Here is a 20,648-nt window from a genome sequence, read left to right on the forward strand (position 1 = left end):
AGGCTAATGCCTTAACATTTGAGATTTTTCTAAGTGTTTCCTATAGCAATGATATTAACATACGTATGGTAACATTACTATGGAGCTGGTAGGGTGTTGTGATGCAGAAGACACACTGATTTAATGGGTCTTTCACAGGGTGCTGTAACCTGTGATCAACTGCGTCTGGACCCAGCTGCAGGTTTTTTCTTATACAAATCCAGCTGCAGACTGTACCTAAACGGTGAACCGCCTTGGGTACCACTCCTCTGACAGGCCAAAAGGAATCTCTCTTCTAATTTATTCAGCCTTCAAGTACAAATTGACTTAATCTAACAGAGGGCTGCTTCGTAAGTATTTTACCTCATTGCTGAATACTGTTACACATCCTTTTTACTTTGTGTGGTGCAGTAATGATAAACACTCCTTGTGAAATTACATTAATTTTTGGTCGATGGAATACAAATACCTCTTTATTTTGAATAAGTCAATGAGACGTGTCTCTCCAAATTAATTATTTCAATACATGGCAGTCTATTGATTTTCTCTCTCTTTACAGTCCGCTTATTCCAACCAGCTTTTCTTAAACTCAAATACTGATTGATCATACCTTCTCTCAAGTATCATCTACCACTGATTCAAACAACATCCATCATGCAGCTGGGCAAACTTGATGAACGAATTCATGTCATGGATGCCAGTTCAAACGCCTGGAGCGTCATAAAGGACATTGCCGAGTCAGGAGTAAGTACAGATGCCTTTTAACTGTCATAAATAGCTCGTGATTCAATGAACTTTGATACGTCCGTTTCAATAGACATGTCATTGACTCGGAAGCTCTTTATGTCAATCCCCTTCTCACACATGGAATAACTTTTGTCCTAGGTCCAAGAAGAAGCATTCTACGTCTGTGACATTGGCGACATAATAAGCAAACACAAGGAATGGAAAATCAAAATGCCAAGAGTCCAGCCATACTATGGTATGTTTCCACTTCTCAGCAACAGTAGCCGTAGGACTGTGTATTATCTAGGTTACGACTAAAATCAATTTCTGTGAAGAATGTAATTTTCAAAGTATGAGAGATATCACCTACATCAACTACAGCTGTCCTATGAAAAAGCTTTCTCCTGTTATTAGCCAGTATAGAATAATTATGATAACACAGTTACTTACTCCCATTATTTTTGCAGCGGTGAAATGCAACGATAGCCTCACTGTGATAGAGGTTCTGGCTGCACTTGGAACTTGCTTTGATTGTGCTTCAAAGGTGAGTGTACATTTCTATCATTTCTGTTAAAAGACAGGAACTTATTTTGCATTACTGAGTGTATAGAGGACACAATACAATATACGACAAACATACTAAACACTTTTCAGTAAATTCGTAATACTTTGTTACAGGCGGAAATTGACAGAGTTCTTTCTGTTGGTGTCGACCCAAGTCATATTATTTTTGCAAATCCTGCAAAACCTGCATCGCACATTCGCCATGCAGCGGCTGTAGGTGTTGATCTGATGACTTTTGACAGTGACTGTGAGCTCCACAAAATCAAGACCCTGTTTCCTACTGCCAAGTGAGTAAATGGAAATCAGAATCTACTTTCCATATTTATGGATACGTAGATCTCTCCCTTGCATAACATATTCGGTAACAACATTTTCCTTCTCAACTATGTTTTAGGCTGGTGCTACGTATCCGGTATGATGCTGCCGTCGCTCAGTGCCAGTTGGGGAATAAGTTTGGATGTGACCCAGACTCCGATGCACCACGGCTTATGAAACTGGCTCAGTCATTGGACCTAGACATTGTGGGCATCAGTTTCCACGTCGGCTCTGGCTGTGACGATCCACCAGTATTCTACAAAGCCATTTCTGCCGCTCGAAGACTTTTTGATCTGGGGTCTGCTCTTGGGTTCTCCATGAGTTTACTTGATCTTGGTGGTGGCTATCCTGGCAACAAGGGTGCCCAATTAGACAAGGTAACGTTAGGAATTCTTAGCTCTCTTTTTACGATGCTACACAAACTAGCATTTCTGACTCCATACTGGTAGTGTTAACTTTCTTCACTTTTTTGAGGAATTTAACTATCTTTCAACTCTTTTCATCCCTCAGAATTTATGACCTAATGGCAATAAGTACTCAGTTTTTACTTTAATGTAGCAATATTAAATATATATTATCTTTACTAAGACCATTACTTCACCTTTGTTTTAATTTCCTTAGTTTTTACAGCCAATTAACACTTCCTTTGGACTCATTTATTTTCACACTTTTGGTATACATTTCTGGGGAGCTGGAATGCTGGTTCCATTTTATAGTAGCTAGTTACGTTGAGAGATAGTTAAGTCTGTCACGTTACTGCAGGTATACTATTAACGGGTTTTCAAGGGGAAGTCTGGCATTAGTGTCGTTATTTTGGTAACTTGAATCAAAATAATGAAATATTATCACATTGTTAGCATCCTATATTGCTTCCTGCCCACTTGCTGCATAGTTCATTACTTTATTTTCTACAAAATGCCTTATCTCAATGTTATTTCCGTATTTCCAGATTGCAGAGGTGGTGAACAGTGCCCTCGGAGAGTTCTTTCCTGTACCAGATGTTCACATAATTGCCGAACCAGGACGTTATTATGTTGCCTCAGCTTATACACTTGCTACAAATGTTCACTCCAAGAGAGATCTTATCAACCCAAAGGATGGGTCCATCACATCAGTCATGTACTATGTAAACGATGGAGTGTACGGCAGTTTTAATTGCATTCTCTATGATCACATGAAAGTGACACCAGTGCCTCTCAAAGTACGTCAGACAATGTTTGTGTATTATTTTTCTCATGTGCTTTATACCCTTGACATAATTAAGAAATGAAAGGAAATGTGATCATTGCGCTAACACGCTATGTTTCTTTTATAGGACGCTGGAGTTGAAATGCGTCCGTGTTCTGTCTGGGGACCAACTTGTGATGGTCTGGATCAAATAGTTGAGTCTACTTTGCTGCCAGAGTTGGATATAGGAGACTGGTTGATTTTTGAGAATATGGGTGCTTACACACTGCCTGTGGCGTCTCCATTCAATGGCTTCCCTGTTCCCAAAGTGCATACTGTGATTGACGTCCAAGGCTGGTAAGTAAGGTTTTTCTTTTCCAGAATCTGACGGTCGTTGCAAAGATTCAAAATATCTAAATACGTTGCAAGATTCATTTGTTATTGTAACCTTACTTATTGTTTCTGTAAATCCATACAGGCTGCTGCTCAAAGACCGACTACCCATGATGGAGAATCATTTTGTCATTGGAAACACGCCAGGAAATCTACACCTGGGTCTATCCATAGATGGTCAAGGCAACATTGATGAGTGGGATGAAGTTCACATGCCTGTTTCATCTTCTGATGATGAGATTGTGGATGATCACATGACACAGTCAACTGTGGGCTCAAGCATCGTATATCCATTCCTTCAGATGGGACAAGTTAATTAGGACCAAATGGAAGTATGTCTGCACCTCAGTGACAGTACATGATAATGCCTTGGGTTATTGTACATCTTCCTTATCGAAAACAACTTTGCCGTTTTCGCCAGTAATTGTCTGTTTCTTCTGTGTCAGCGTCTCGTTGCGTATAAGACAATATATCAAGTGACAAACTGTCATTCATGGCAGAGATACAACACAACACCTATGTAAGTTAGGTTTTGTTAAGTTAGGTGTGACAGGGAAGGCAGATATTCATTAAAATTCTTTAGTGTACTGCAGCTCAGTGCCTGAAATTTGATTAAGGGACTAAAACATGAATCTCAGAATAATTTAAACTATCAAGGTTTCTCCAAAGCTGTTTCGGGCACTCAACTGTCTGTAGATATCTCACTGCAAAAGCGTAAATTGTATTTATTTAAGCCTAATTAGAGAATTCTGTTGTACGCTCAACACATGAATAGCATCTGCGTTACTGGAAGCAGAACAAATTAACAAAGATCTGTTTCTGAGGTATATGGTACGATTTATGGCAAATGCTATTTTGTTATGTATAATACACCAAAATTTCAGTTTAATGAAACTATTCACATGAAAACTTTGGTGCAGTTGAATGAAACAACTCCATGTAAAGATGTTCCTTTAACTACAGTTTTCTTGGAGACAGCTTTTCTCAGCTAGTTATGTGAGGAAATATCACCATAATAGCATTGTCAAATGGTTGAAACTTTGTTCTAGAACTAGTTCAATTCTTCGTAAATGTTATACTTTTAACAAACTAATAATGTTTCTTAACTACCAAATGCACTAGGAAATTCATTTGTCTCCACTGATATTTGGGTGAGATAACATGAGATGTGGAACCAGTTGATTTCATTTGGAAGGTGTTGCTGTGGTTGAATAAGTGAAGAGGCAGCATCTTCGCCTGATTTTGTAATTTTTTATGTACCGTATTTTATAATAAATCGTATTATTTAAACAAACATTTGTTATATTTTGCATTTACTCCATTATAACCTAATGAGTACCGTATGGAGGTAGACCAAAACCATTAACAAGTGGCATTATAAATTCTTCTGAGAAAATTGATAATGTATGGAAGTAGAGCAAAGTTATTACTTGAGGAAATTTCTCGTCATAAAAAAAACAGTATTCCATAACATATTCCTGAGAACAATGATAGCAAGTAGCTAACAAAGTGCTTCTGTTTTAACGCTAAAGACTTCAAAAGAAGCCTTAAAATCTGAAGAATTTTTGTAGTGAGTAATGATAGTGACAACACAATGCCAAACAAAGAATCAAAGAAATAGAACTGCTGAAAGTTAAGAAAATTGTAATATGTATCCTATTGCCTTTAACTGGAATAATGCAGCCAATATATTGAAATAGTGCGCCAGCCATTAACCGGGTTGGTCGCCCGGGCCAACGTGTATGAGACAGCCAAGGCATGGTCACGAACCTAAACCCTGTGCGGCTCCGGAGACTCGGAAGTTAAGTCAAAATGACGTGTTCACCAGCTCGTTTCGAGTAAGTTGAGCGTCACACTAAGACTACCTTGTATCGTGTGTGATTGGTCCCTCGAGAATCGCAGAAACACCAGCTAAAGGTTTCACTCGTAGCAATTTGCTCCATTTGGGGGCGTAAGAAAGACGATAAATTTCGTTACAGATGCTTGCACCAGGCAGAAACGGAGTAATTAAGCCAACTTTTACTAAAAATGAAAAGCACAATGACTACCGTGGAACAAAAAACAAGAGCGAATATGTATTTATTATTCTGATTAAAATTAAACATGTACCGTAGACCTGACCATACTCTTTGGGTATGTTCGCTCTGTCTGTAATTACAACGCTGATATACACTGAAAATCAATAGAAAGTGGTACATCTGACTAATATCATGTAGGGCCCTCGCGAGCACAGAGAAGTACCGCAACACGACGTGCCATGGACTCGACTAATATCTGAAGTAGTGCTGGAGGGAACTGACACCATGAAACCTGAAGGGGTGTCCACGAATCGGCTAGAGTACGACGGGGTGGACATCTCTTCTGAACAGCATATTGCAAGGCAGCCCAGAAATGTTCAATAATGTTCATGTCTGGGAAGTTTGGTGGCCAGCGGAAGTGTTTAAAATGAGAAGAGTTTTCCTGAAGCCACTCTGTAGCAATTCTGGACGTGTGGGGTGTCGCATTGTCCTGCTGGAATTACTCAGGTCTGTCGGAATGCACAATGGACATGTATGGATGCAGGTGATCAGACAGGATGCTTACGTACGTGTCACCTGTCAGAATCGTATCTAGATGTATCAGGAGTTCCATATCACTTCAACTGCACACTCCCCACACCATTACAGAGTTCCTACCAACTTGAACAGTCCCCTGGTGACATGCAGGGTCCATGGATTCATGAGGCTGTCTCCATTCCCGTACACGTCCATCTGCTCGATACAATTTTACCAGGCAACTTGTTTTCAGTTATCAACATTGCAATGTCGGTGTTGACGGGCCCACGCGATGCGTAAATCCTTGTGTCGTTCAGTCCTCAAGGGTACACGAGTGGGCCTTCGGCTCTGGAAGCCCATATCGATGATGTTTCGTTGAATGGTTCGCACGCTGATACTTGTTGATGGTCCAGCACTGAAATCTGCAGCAATTTGCGAAACGGTTGCAATTCTGTCAAGCTGAACGGTTCTCTTCAGTCGTTGTTGGTTATGTTGTTGCAGGATCTTTTTCCGGCCGTAGCGATGTCGGAGATTTGATGTTTTACCGGATGCCTGATATCCAGGGTACACTCGTGAAATGGTAGTTCTCGAAAATCCCCACTTGATCGCAACCTCGGTGATGCTGTGTCCCATCGCTCTTGCGGCGACTATAACACCACGTTCAAACTCACTTAAATCTTGATAATCTGTCATTGTAGCAGCAGTAACCGATCTAACAACTGCGCCAGACACTTGTGTCTTATAAAGGCATTGCCGATAGCAGCGCCGTATTCTGCCTGTTTACACATCTCTATATTTGAATACGCTTACCTATACCAGTTTCTCGGCGCTTCGATGTATGACTGTTATGTTAGAGAATTTTGGTTATAAATAAAAGTGGTTTCCTAGGACGACGATATTGGCCTTTAACAAACTATATAGCAGGTTTTGTCAAGTAATCTATGTGACAGGTCGTACGACTATTTTACATTTCATTAATCGTATTTTATTGGCATTACCTTCCTGATATATAAGTTACTCTAAGAAAATCCTTGATCTGCTGTACATAACTATGTCATTGCAGACATAAGAAACTAACTCTTTTACAGCAGCTACTGACATTCAAACAGTCACTACTGTAAATGTTTCTGAACGCTAATAACTACTAGAGTGTTAATAATAGTCTTTCTTCAGGTTACGTTGGTCGTCAGTAATTAGTGTTGTGCTTTTAAGTTTTCTCCTCAGTTGTAATAAGCCAGCAAAATTTGTCAACCTGCGTATGTATTGTGCTAATCTCGAATTTTTTTTTTTTCAGTGTTCAGCGCACTACGTCCACACACTTCACGCCTACGTACATTTATCGACAATTCAGTGCAACAAACCGTACTAAAAACTGACGAGTTGTGGAGAGATCTTTAATGCAGTATATCACTAAAGTTGCGTATTTTCGTAACACGCAAATGTAAATACGGAAACCATCAAATATGGCATGTTGGCATCGCAGGAGGACGAATACCATACGCTGTTGATCCCAGAATCTGTCACAAGAGGTGAAGATGAAACAGAATATTAGCGCAGCGACTTTTTTAAGATACTTATTTAGTATTTAACAGGTTCCCATAGTAACACTACATAACAGAAAACAAACTAATTTTAAAAATAATTATGTACGTTACAACACATTCATATTTTCAGCCTTCAGTACACAAACGACAGTTGAGTTATTTCTTAGATGACAATTTTGTTGAACTCTCAGTACGTTTCTTTTTTTGCGTAAGGTTTTATGTCGAAGTATTATCACAAGGTTTACATATTGGAACCTTGCGAAAATTCGCGTACTTAATCCTGTATTTAGGACGACTACTTACTTTCTCGTGTTCATCTCATAAGTATGCCATATATTGTAAGTCGTTCGTTAATTTAAGTCCAAAAACTATACTAATTGTGAGCACTATGATCTACGCTGTAGCGTGTCGCTTTGCTTTGGAAAACGCTTTCCATTCGGGTATCATGGCGTTAGAAACGTTTGTATTGCGTACGTCTGTTCTATTGATCAATCAATCATGTCCCTTGCTGTGTGCCACACCGCGACAAATTTTGAGCACTCAAAAGGATCTTGGATTGTGTCCCCGAATTACAATTTCCACGTGCTGCTGATGGTTTTAACTGAATGGAATGAAGCTTGGAGTTGGTATCCATTGTCCGGTTTATGACTTTGTACCTTGTCGATCTGGCGCCTTCTAGTACTATTTTCAGCGCTAAATTTTCCCACACTATTTTCCAATTCTGAAGCTCCCATTTATTAGGAATTGGTATTCCTGTCAGAGCTATGGCCATGTTACTAACTTTTCTTTTTTTAAAAACCGTCTGTTGGTACATGGTTTTCATTGATATAATGAATTCGCATAAAGTTTAACGAGTGTGGGATATAGGCAATAGTAACCAGAGCTATCTCTGATGTCGGGCGTTCTTTGTGAAACAGTACAGCAGTTGAAGGGTATGGTCCGTTTTCTATTACACACTTGGGTCCGATGACGAGTAGTGACGCGCATTTTGCGTGCGAGTCCGTTAGTCCCAGTCCACCCTCATTTAAGCTGAAGGTGCAGGTCGGCAGAGAAACCTTAAAGATTTCACCCCTCCATATAAACCAGTATATCGCATGCTGTAAGCCCTTCCTATTTTTTTGGGCATCGGGAAGACTTAAGCTAAGTACCACACGTTTACGATTTGTGTGTTGCTTAGCTTGACTTTTTCTGTCGTAGTCAAATTTTTACCTGCATACATTTTTACAGCTCTAATTTTATGCAGTGTCGTGTGCCGACTGAGGGCATTCTTTGTGGGTTATTTGTCATAATGATGCCTAACGTTTGGTGTTGATCTTTGGCAGTAAACCAATTCCGCTGTATATACCACTTCTGATACGCAGTTGGTAACATCATAGGAGGATTTAAAGCTATTGCACGTAACCCCACAGATAACAGACAGCTTTGTTTGGCTGATCTGTTGATGGGAATTTTGAAGTTTCTGCCATGAATAATGAGTTGTGACACAGCATTGCCCAAAATATTCTGAACTGCATCCGTGAACATGGTCCCCAAACCTATTTTAATCACGACTTTCTTCAGATATTTATGACTAACCCTATCGAAATCAACTGAAGGTCTATTAATACACTACTGGCCATGAAAATTGCTACACCAAGAAGAAATGCAGATGATAAACGGGTATTCATTGGACAAATGTATTATAGTAAAACTGACATGTGATTACATTTTCACGCAATTTGGGTGCATAGATCCTGAGAAATCAGTACCCAGAACAACCACCTCTGACCGTAATAACGGCCTTGATACGCCTGGGCATTGAGTCAAACAGAGCTTGGATGGCGTGTACAGGTACAGCTGCCCATGCAGCTTCAACACGATACCACAGTTCGTCAATAGTAGTGACTGGCTTATTGTGACGAGCCAGTTGCTCGGCCACCATTGACCAGACATTTTCAATTGGTGAGAGATCTGGAGAATGTGCTGGTCAGGGCAGCAGTCGAACATTTTCTGCATCCAGAAAGGCCCGTACAGGACCTGTAACATGCTGTCGTTCATTATCCTGCTGAAATGTAGGGTTTCGCAGGGATCGAATGGAGGGTAGAAATGGTTCAAATGGTTCTGAGCACCATGGGACTCAACTGCTGAGGTCATTAGTCCCCTAGAACTTAGAACTAGTTAAACCTAACTAACCTAAGGACATCACAAACATCCATGCCCGAGGCAGGAGTCGAACCTGCGACCGTAGCGGTCTTGCGGTTCCAGACTGCAGCGCCTTTAACCGCACGGCCACTTCGGCCGGCTTGGAGGGTACAGCCACGGGTCGTAACACACTTGAAATGTAACGTCCACTGTTCAAAGCGCCGTCAATGCGAACAAGAGGTGACCGAGACGTGTAAACAATGGCACCCCATACCGCCACGCCGGGTGATGCGCCAGTATGGCGATGACGAATACACGCTTCCAATGTGCGTTCACCACGATGTCGCCAAACACGCGTGCGACCATCATGATGCTGTAAACAGAACCTGGATTCATCCGAAAAATTGACGTTTTGCCGTTCGTGCACCCAGGTTCGACACTGAGTACACCATCGCAGGCGCTCCTGTCTGTGATGCAGCGTCAAGGGGTAACCGCAGCCATGGTCTCCGAGCTGATAGTCCATGCTGCTGCAAACGTCGCCGAACTGTTCGTGCAGATGGTTGTTGTCTTGCAAACGTCCCCATCTGTTAACTCAGGGATCGAGACGTGGCTACACGACCCGTTACAGCCATGCAGATAAGATGCCTGTCATCTTGACTGCTAGTGATACGAGCCCGTTGGGATCCAGCACGGCGTTCCGTATTACCCTCCTGAACCCACCGATTCCATATTCTGCTGACAGTCATTCGATCTCGACAAACGCGAGCAGCAATGTCGCGATACGTTAAACTGCAATCACGATAGGCTACAATTCGACCTTTATCAAAGTCGGAAACGTGATGGTATGTATTTCTCCTTACACAAGGCATCACAACAACGTTTCAACAGGCAACACAGGTCAACTGCTGTTTGTGTATGCGAAATTGGTTGGAAACTTTCCTCATGTCAGCATGTTGTAGGTGTCTCCACCGGCACCAACCTTGTGTGAATGCTCTGAAAAGCTAATCATTTGCATAGCACAGCATCTTCTTCCTGTCTGTTAAATTTCGCGTCTATAGCACGTCATCTTCGTGGTGTAACAATTTTAATGGCCAGTAGTGTAAAATCGCTGCTTTCTTTGATATGTCGGATTCTGTGCACGAAGTAGGTCTCAGTAAGACGTCATGTAAGTTTCTTTCCGGAACGGTAGACGTTGGATACTAATTGATAACTTTTTTTTCATTTTTGGCTTTAATCTCCGTGTGAAGCTGGACACGAACCTACTTTCTTAGGCACGTCCTTATCCACTCACCTACGGTAAGCCCATGACACAAGCAGCATTATTACTGATCTTAGGATGTCCTGAAGGCTTTTACTGCTAATGCATCGTTAATTTTCATTTGATTACGAGAGTGAGGTGTTTGTGATAAATATTTAATGTGCTGTCCCCTTGGAACGGAATACTGCTTGTTACAAAACAAAAAACGCAAAACCCGACTAACTCAATATGGCGAATGTCGTATCGAGTGTCACGTAGATTTGACGTCTCATCCCACAGTAACACTCGTATAAGCTGAGCTGAACTGTCAACCATGTTTTCCCCAAAGTGTAGAATTTTCCTAACTGTTTACATATGAGTCATGATGCGAGTGGAGATTTCTAATTAAATGTATTGAAGAATTCGTCGTAAATATGGGTGGCTGGTGAGCTGTAAACTGTACTAACTATTGCACAAATGGTTTTCGCATGTTTGATTTCCAAGTGACCGGGCAGCCGTAGTGGCCGTGCGGTTCTAGGCGCTACAGTCTGGAGCCGAGCGGCCGCTACGGTCGGAGGTTCAAATCCTGCCTCGGGTATGGATGCGTGTGATGTCCTTATGTTAGTTAGGTATAATTAGTTCTAAGTTCTAGGTGACTGATGGCCTCAGAAGTTAAGTCGCATAGTGCTCAGAGCCATTTGAACCAAGTGACCGGGAATGAAGAGAAAGATGGGTCATAGACTGCCGGAGAAATCAGGAGCGACCCGACGCTCAGTTGCCTATTGTAAATATATTTAATGAAAGTAGTAACAAACATGAAACAAGTTGTACACAACTGCGTTTCGTGATAGTCAAAAACTATACTGAAGCAGTTCGTCTCAAAATTTTTCGATTTCTGCGATATTTTCGCAGCTGGAAAAGTGGAGAGGAATATGTTTGATGTATTTATACGTCTTATCATAAACATACATATCCCATTTCTAATACAGGCCCGGTGGAACAAGTGGTAATTCGGCTATTTTTATACCGGACTGGTCATAGTGAGAGAGCTTTCACAAGCAACGTAACCTTCAAAGAATGAAATTTTACCACAACTCAACAAGCAACAAACATATCATGAAGTACATAAAATGAATACTGGTTACATGATTGATGAAACTATTAATAAAATTTCGTTTCACTGTACAATAGAAATGGAAATGCTGTGTGGCTAGGGCCTCCCGTCGGGTAGACCGTTCGCCTGGTGCAAGTCTTTCGAGTTGACGCCACTTCAACGGCTTGCGTGTCGATGGGGATGAAATGACGATGATAAGGACAACACAACACCCAGTCTCTGAGCGGAGAAAATCTCCGATCAAGCTGGGAATAGATCCCGGCGTGTTGGGTATGACATTCCGTCGCGCTGACTACTCAATGGGGGACCACTGTACAATGAAAATGCGGCATTTCTTAAATACGTCCTTTTCAATAAAAAATACAAGTGGTTGTATAAAGGCAAATGTTATAAGTAGCCACAGGCTGTTACTGCGTAACTATCATATTGGAAGAGACTGGTACCGAGTTCTTAACTCGTTACATCTCATATTTACAAACTATCACGCAAGTTGCGAGCCTACTTTCCTATAGCTGTGTAATATTACATTTGAATTTTTGTGTTGTATGAAAATGGCGTTCTAAATATCTCTATGACCCATATTACCGGGAAATACGGAAGCGTCCGATCCCGCCCGTCTGCTTTGACCCATGACCTCACAAATATGGCCGAAACGACCATAAACCACGATTCCAATATGGCGCATATAAAGTCGTTACGTACACATTATGAGGACGAAAATACATCGAAAAACACACACACACACACGTTCCACAGAAAGCCTAATGACACTAACAGGACAAGCGCAGGAATTAGGGGGTTTTTGGATGGGGACAAACTAAATATAAACAAATTTAGACACCCACCCCCATACAAAACCATGCAAATGACGAAAAAAATCGACATCACAAAACTCCCCAAATACCACTAAACACAATATCATCTGGAATCGGACACTTCCCTTGACCTATATAGCTCAACAGCAGCTCCCGATTCCATAAATTGGGATCGAACACGTCCCTTGACCTATATAGCTCAACAGCAGCTCCCGATCTCATAAATTGGGATCGAACACTTCCCTTGACCTATATAGCTCAACAGCAGCTCCCGATCCCATAAATTGGGATCGAACACTTCCCTTGACATATACAGCTCAAAAACATCTCCCGATACCAATACCAACAGCCACACATTGGGATCTAACACTTCCCTTGACCTGTTATCCTTACGACATCTCCACATACAGCCGTCCCTGGTCCGAGACGCCGGAACTTCAAGTAAGCCTCATTTCTTCACGACATACTGAACACTTCACTACTTCATCCAAAAATCCGAATAGTTGAAGAAATTTTATTAGAGACAACCGAAAACTGTTGACCCTGTCAGTCATATCCATACCTCCCAAAGACATAAAAAAGCTGCAAACGCTTCAAAAAAATTTCAGTTATTTTGTTTCAAATTCATTTGAAGAGGGCAAATTAGTAAAAGTAACGGAATTAGCAGTGTTGTATCATATCGTTAAACATCATATGTCTTTGAAAGCAAAGGGCTGCACTTCCAGGCTAAGCTCCAAACTTTTAAATGATTCCGAAGCAGCAAAAGACTGTGACGTTGGGAGAACCAAACAAAGAGAAATTGTAAAATTAGTGTTAGCCCCCCGACACTGTCAAACGAATGTGATTTTTCATTCAAGGTATTATGTTAATCGAAGGTGGAGGAGGAGAAGGAAAGGGGCTACTGTTGTCACTTGTAAGAGGTCCATGTCTAGGGAATTTTTTGCTAGCGCAGTCGAGCAGATGAAGTTTCGATGGATTGCTCACGTTCTGCCTGCGATATGTAAGCTATAAGAGAATCTCAGACCAGAGAGCAGTGTTGTCAGCAGTAGGAACTGTGTAGCAGTTGTAGTAGTAGTAGCGAGCAGTCGTGTGTATCAAGTTGGCTGGGCCGGTCGTGGGGAGCTATGGCGGGGCCTGAGCGATGTAGTATAAGGTGAAAGCAGCCTCGCGCATATGTACTATTGTTATATCAAGTCCCATGTAAATATTTTTAAAAATCTGTTAATAATAATCTTTCTTATAAAAATTAACTTTTGACAATCATTCATCTCAATTTAAAGAATTTCCTAATTTCTCCAATCTATGGTCATTCCGACTATTGTAAAGAAAATCACTTGTTCCTTTTATACATGACAAATCTATCGGCCAGCATTGCACTGGGCTGTGTCAAAAATTTCTTATAGGAGCAGATATATACACGTTATCCGGCGACCTTATTGAGGTAAGAATTTTCAATTTATTCCGTATGATCTTTCAGGGCCATGACGCAGCACTGCTGACGTCCAAAATTTACCAGTTTGAATTCACAGTCAATTATTGAAAGATTATAAGTGAGCCACAATTTTATTGAGAGATTAGTCACATTTTATTATTGGTAGGTTACGGGATTTAAGTGTTGCGAGGTTACGCTAAAGGTGAATGATATAATTATTTTTTAAATGTTGGGAGGTTACAACCTGTATTGGGATTTTATGCGGAATCAGCGGCGGCGATTGAAAATGTGTGCCGGCTCGGGATTCTAACCCAGGATCTTCTGCTTATTAGGCAGTTGCGTTGCCCATTGCATCACACACACACACAGTGTTTATCGCAACTGCGCGGACTATCAGATGTTCAAATGTGTGTGAGTTCCTAAGGGATCAAACTGCTGAGGTCATCGGTCCCTAGACTTACACACTACTACGCTAAATTAAACTAATTAAGAACAGCACTCATGCCCATGCCCGGGGGAGGTCTCGGAAACTCCGGCGTGAGGAGCCGCCCAGTCCGTGACATGGCGCCTCGAACCGCGCGGCCACGCGGCGCGTGGACTATCTCGGTACGCCTCCTCTGGGCGACCCACATTCCCAGCTAGTGTTACCTGTCAACAGTCCCCGTTCATGTCCTACATGCCAGTTATTTTGAGATTCCCGCAGGAAGTCGGACGTAATTCTGCATCCGCACTGAAAGTGGTGGATTCACTGCCCGTGGAGATGAATCAGTTACATGAATGCACATCGCCTGACCTCCTGCGGGAATCTCATTGTGGCGAGCATGGAGGATATGGACGGCGTCTGCGGATACGTGGCGTTTGGTAGGTAGGGGGGTCGGCCGAGAGCAGTGCCGCGCAATTACGATAAACACTGTAACCGGGTGGCGCAGTAGTTATTGCAGCTGTCTAATCAGCAGGAGATTCCGGGCTCGAATCCCGATTTGGCTACATTTTCACTCGTTGTCGCTGTTTCCCCACAAGATGCCGATGCAGCTGACACAAGAGCCTTTTTCCTTTCCTTCCTCCCCCTCCCCGCTCAAGTTAAATAATCGCCGCTGCAGATTCCACGTGGTGTTCGTTCTTTCGGACTTGTCCGAAAAATGGCATTGGAGTGATATTTACTTAAATTAGCTCCCCTCCCAAATGACACTGCTTCTTTAATCAGCACGTTTTGCGTCACTGCCTTAGAGGAAAACATAACTGATAAAGTTAAGTGGATAGCGCTTTGCGTCGATAATGTTAACAACAGTGTTGAAGGAGTACAACGAGGTGTTGCAAACAACGTGCTTGGGTAGCTGAAAAGTGAGATGAACGAAAATCTTGTAGGAGTTGGACGCACGCACACATATTATGCATGGTGGTCCATTGATAGTGACCGGGCCAAATATCTCACGAAATAAGCGTCAAACGAAAAAACTACAAAGAACGAAACTTGTCTAACTTGACGGGGGAAACCAGATGGCGCTATGGTTGGCCCGCTAGATGGCGCTGCCATAGGTCAAACTGATATCAACTGCGTTTTTCTAAGTAGGAACCCCCATTTTTTATTACATATTCGTGTAGTACGTAAGGAAATATGAATGTTTTCGTTGGACCACTTTTTTCGCTTTGTGACAGATGGCGCTGTAGTAGTCACAAACGTATAAGTACGTCGTATCACGTAACATTCTACGTCCAATACTTTCCCACCCTACCTGCCCACGTTAGGCTAAATTTTTCTGCCTGAATGATGTAGTACTCTCACCGTCAGAGTGTGGTACAGGACTACAAGTCCCACCGCCACACCTCCAAAGTGAATTGCAGTGACGCAGTCACTGCCCTGTGGATAAATTTACTGCCTCACCAACACAGTTAGACCGCAATAGACCGGTGATGCTGTATTGTAACATATCACAAAAAAATTATTAAAAAAATAAAAACATTCCCATTCCGCCAGTGAGGACGCTATTTGCTTCGTGATACATTACCCGTGTTAAAATGGACCGTTTACCAATTGCGGAAACGGTTCATATCGTATAGATGTATGGCTATTGTGATCAAAATGCCCAACGGGCGTGTGCTATGTATGCTGCTCGGTATCCTGGATGACATCATCCAAGTGTCCGGACCGTTCGCCGGATAGTTACGTTATTTAAGCAAACAGGAAGTGTTCAGACACATGTGACACGTCAACCACGACCTGCAACAAATGATGATGCCCAAGTAGGTGTTTTAGCTGCTGTCGCAGACAAATTGCGCGAGAATCGGGAATCTCAAAAACGTCGGTGTTGAGAATGCTACATCATCATCGATTGCACCCGTACCATATTTCTATCCACCAAGAATTGCATGGCGACGACTTTGAACGTCGTGTGCAGTTCTGCCAGAGGCCACAAGAGAAATTACGGGACGATGACAGATTTTTTGCACGCGTTCTGCTTAGCGCCGGAGCGTCAATCGCCAACAGCGGTAACGTAAACCGGCATAATACGCACTATTTGGCAATGGAAAATCCACGATGGCTGTGACATGTGGAACATCAGCGACCTTGGCGGGTTAATGTATGGTGCAGCATTATGGGAGGAAGGATAATTGGTCCCCATTTTATGGATGGCAATCTAAATGGTGCAAAGTATCCTTATTTCCTACGTAATGTTCTACCGATGTTACTACAAGACGTTTCACTGCATGACAGAATTGCAATGTACTTCCAACATGATGTATGTCCGGCACATAGCTCGTGTGCGGTTGAAGCGGTATTGAATAGCATATTTCATGACAGGTGTATTGGTCGTCGAAGCACCATACATACCATGGCCCGCACGTTCACCGCATCTGACGTCCCCGGATTTCTTTCTGTGGGGAAAGTTGAAGGATATTTGCTGTCGTGATCCACCGACGACACCCGACAACATACGTCAGCGCATTGTCAATGCATGCGCGAACATTACGAAAGGCGAACTACTCGCTGTTGAGAGGAATGTCGTTCCACGTATTGCCAAGTGCACTGTGGTTGACGGACATCATTTTGAGCTTTTATTGCATTAATGTGGTATTTACAGGTAATCACGCTCTAACAGCATGCGTTCTCAGAAATGATAAGTTCACAAAGGTACATATATCACATTGGAACAACCGAAAAAAATGTTCAAACGTACCTACGTTCCGTATTTTAATTTAAAAAACCTACTTGTTACCAAATGTTCGTCTAAAATTGTGAGCCATATCTTTGTGACTGTTACAGCGCCATCTATCACAAAGGGAAAAAAGTGGTCCAACTAAAACATTCGTAGTTCTTTACGTACTACACGAATATGTAATAAAAAATGGGGGCTCCTATTTAAAAAAACGCAGTTATTATCCGTTTGACCTATGGCAGCGCCATCTAGCAGGCCAACCACAGCGCCATCTGGTTTCCCCCTTCAAGCTAGACAAGTTTCGTTCTTTGTAGTTTTTTCGTTTGACGCTTATTTCGTGAGATATTTGGCCCGGTCACGATCAATGGACCACCCTGTATAATGCTGCAAAGGCAGCCGCTGACGTTATGAGCGTTGATGTGGAAACATTGTTAATTAAACTTTTCAGTTAGCTACTTCTCCTTATACACAATATGAACGGAGTGTCTAAAAGAATATTGTGAGTTTGTTGACAGAGTATTATGTATTACTGTCACATCCAAAAACAGGATGGTTATCTGTGTGTTGTGTACGTAGTTCCGCATAGTCAGCGCGTACACGACTTTCCCACTAGAGCGCGCCCCGCTAAGCACAACAGCGCAGGCGCAGCGCTCGTCCGTCTCCGCACTACGAGATGGCGCTGCCTTAGAGACGAACCAAATTCTGCTTCCGCCGATCCGCGTATTAATATGTAACGAAGCCAATGAGATTGCTGCTAACGTAGAACCTTTCCTCCTCGCGGATCACACTCGCGCAGTGATACCTGAACGCTCGACGTATTATAACGAGCGTACAGACCTCCGATTAGTTAGTCTGCATTAGTCTGTAGTCAAGTTTCAGTCTGAGCCTAATAAGATTATCATATTCCTGTACATAGCCATGAAGAGAAATGTATAGACACTTTGTCAAGTATCAGAGATATGTGAGAATAAGATTAACTTGCCAAGACCAAACGAACTTCAGATTGTCAATTGTAAATACCATCCAGAATCAAGTTAAGTAATGTCTATGCTTTTTATTATTTTAATAAATGTGTGTGAAAATTAGTCAAGTTCTGTTTAAAGTTGGTCACCGTCAATCTGCTACTCTAAGCGTGCAAGTGGCATTTCTATCGTCTGACCTAACGACAGAAGATAAACACGCCACGATAAGACCACGAGACATATTGCTGACACTCGCCTACTTCGTTAGAGCGACAAGTCAAATAATCTGATGGTGTGTGTACCGAAGGTCTTACAGTACGCACACCACACTATGTTTGTTGCACTGTAAAAAATACTGTAATTACATGATGCTCGTAAGTCATTCTTCCTCTCAGAAGAAAAAGCGCCTAAATTTCGTTTATTTCACATTTCAGAATCCGCTGATTGCCATATGTAGGGTGTTTGTGCTGTCAGTTGAATGTATTTCAAAGACAAGGTGGCTGCATCACAAAAGTAGCTGCGATGTTGTCGGAATTATAGGACGGTGTAAAGATAGGGCTGCCACATCTAGCAGGGATCTCGTCGGGACGCTCTGAGATGAGGTGTAGAAATGAAATACACTCCTGGAAATTGAAATAAGAACACCGTGAATTCATTGTCCCAGGAAGGGGAAACTTTATTGACACATTCCTGGGGTCAGATACATCACATGATCACACTGACAGAACCACAGGCACATAGACACAGGCAACAGAGCATGCACAATGTCGGCACTAGTACAGTGTATATCCACCTTTCGCAGCAATGCAGGCTGCTATTCTCCCGTGGAGACGATCGTAGAGATGCTGGATGTAGTCCTGTGGAACGGCTTGCCATGCCATTTCCACCTGGCGCCTCAGTTGGACCAGCGTTCGTGCTGGACGTGCAGACCGCGTGAGACGACGCTTCATCCAGTCCCAAACATGCTCAATGGGGGACAGATCCGGAGATCTTGCTGGCCAGGGTAGTTGACTCACACCTTCTAGAGCACGTTGGGTGGCACGGGATACATGCGGACGTGCACTGTCCTGTTGGAACAGCAAGTTCCCTTGCCGGTCTAGGAATGGTAGAACGATGGGTTCGATGACGGTTTGGATGTACCGTGCACTATTCAGTGTCCCCTCGACGATCACCAGTGGTGTATGGCCAGTGTAGGAGATCGCTCCCCACACCATGATGCCGGGTGTTGGCCCTGTGTGCCTCGGTCGTATGCAGTCCTGATTGTGGCGCTCACCTGCACGGCGCCAAACACGCATACGACCATCATTGGCACCAAGGCAGAAGCGACTCTCATCGCTGAAGACGACACGTCTCCATTCGTCCCTCCATTCACGCCTGTCGCGACACCACTGGAGGCGGGCTGCACGATGTTGGGGCGTGAGCGGAAGACGGCCTAACGGTGTGCGGGACCGTAGCCCAGCTTCATGGAGACGGTTGCGAATGGTCCTCGCCGATACCCCAGGAGCAACAGTGTCCCTAATTTGCTGGGAAGTGGCGGTGCGGTCCCCTACGGCACTGCGTAGGATCCTACGGTCTTGGCGTGCATCCGTGCGTCGCTGCGGTCCGGTCCCAGGTCGACGGGCACGTGCACCTTCCGCCGACCACTGGCGACAACATCGATGTACTGTGGAGACCTCACGCCCCACGTGTTGAGCAATTCGGCGGTACGTCCACCCGGCCTCCCGCATGCCCACTATACGCCCTCGCTCAAAGTCCGTCAACTGCACATACGGTTCACGTTCACGCTGTCGCGGCATGCTACCAGTGTTAAAGACTGCGATGGAGCTCCGTATGCCACGGCAAACCGGCTGACACTGACGGCGGCGGTGCACAAGTGCTGCGCAGCTAGCGCCATTCGACGGCCAACACCGCGGTTCCTGGTTTGTCCGCTGTGCCGTGCGTGTGATCATTGCTTGTACAGCCCTCTCGCAGTGTCCGGAGCAAGTATGGTGGGTCTGACACACCGGTGTCAATGTGTTCTTTTTTCCATTTCCAGGAGTGTAAAAAATTCTATTTAATATAATTACTTTTTATTTAGAACGGAATTCCATGGACTTTGTTGCTGCAGAAGTAGTTAGTACATCATATTTTTTGAAAGATTCTCCACTTTCAGCAAGTCTTTTTTCCCTTTTACGTATTCATAAAACTCCATCCAAGTCAGCTTGTAGTGTAACCGGAACTGTAAGACTGATTCCATAGTCCCTGGCAGCAGTCGATTTCTTTCATCAGTCCACTGGACCGACATCAGCGAAAATACTTTTTCCACCGTTGTGTGCGGGAACAGAAAACAAATATTTGCCTATTTTTAGCAGTTGGCATTTGCGTTCAGGATCTTGAGGCGACCTTGTCAACATAAAATTGTTGTCATAAATGAAACTAACTGAGGCTGCATTTAATTGTTGCCTTAAGATATAGCGTTACTTCAGTACTTGGCCCAAGTTCGTAACAGTATTTTGCAAAATATGGACAAAATTGGATCATGGTGGGGTGTCGGGACAAGAAGATCCATAACCGTGACGGTCCCGATATATCGGGATGGATGGTAACCCTA

General features: G+C 43.1%; 1 protein-coding gene across 1 annotated transcript; it reads left to right on the forward strand.

Annotated features, from left to right (window-relative positions):
- The first annotated feature begins 633 nt into the window (after positions 1-633).
- LOC126417059 (ornithine decarboxylase 1-like) lies at positions 634-3,464 on the forward strand. The gene is made up of 8 exons (XM_050084952.1): positions 634-723; positions 865-961; positions 1,173-1,249; positions 1,384-1,556; positions 1,664-1,961; positions 2,534-2,785; positions 2,900-3,108; positions 3,230-3,464. The coding sequence occupies exons 1-8, from the start codon at positions 634-636 to the stop codon at positions 3,462-3,464; spliced, it is 1,431 nt and encodes a 476-aa protein (XP_049940909.1).
- The last annotated feature ends 17,184 nt before the right edge of the window (positions 3,465-20,648 follow it).

This window comes from Schistocerca serialis, chromosome 8, assembly GCF_023864345.2.
Source record: "Schistocerca serialis cubense isolate TAMUIC-IGC-003099 chromosome 8, iqSchSeri2.2, whole genome shotgun sequence".
Taxonomy (NCBI): Eukaryota; Metazoa; Arthropoda; class Insecta; order Orthoptera; family Acrididae; genus Schistocerca; species Schistocerca serialis.

Excerpts from the sequence above, each read along its gene's own strand:
- LOC126417059 (XM_050084952.1), top strand. The coding sequence starts at position 634 with ATGCAGCTGGGCAAACTTGATGAACGAATTCATGTCATGGATGCCAGT. Across the intron at positions 724-864 it reads AGGACATTGCCGAGTCAGGA|GTCCAAGAAGAAGCATTCTA; the intron begins GTAAGTACAGAT and ends CTTTTGTCCTAG. Across the intron at positions 1,250-1,383 it reads GCTTTGATTGTGCTTCAAAG|GCGGAAATTGACAGAGTTCT; the intron begins GTGAGTGTACAT and ends ACTTTGTTACAG.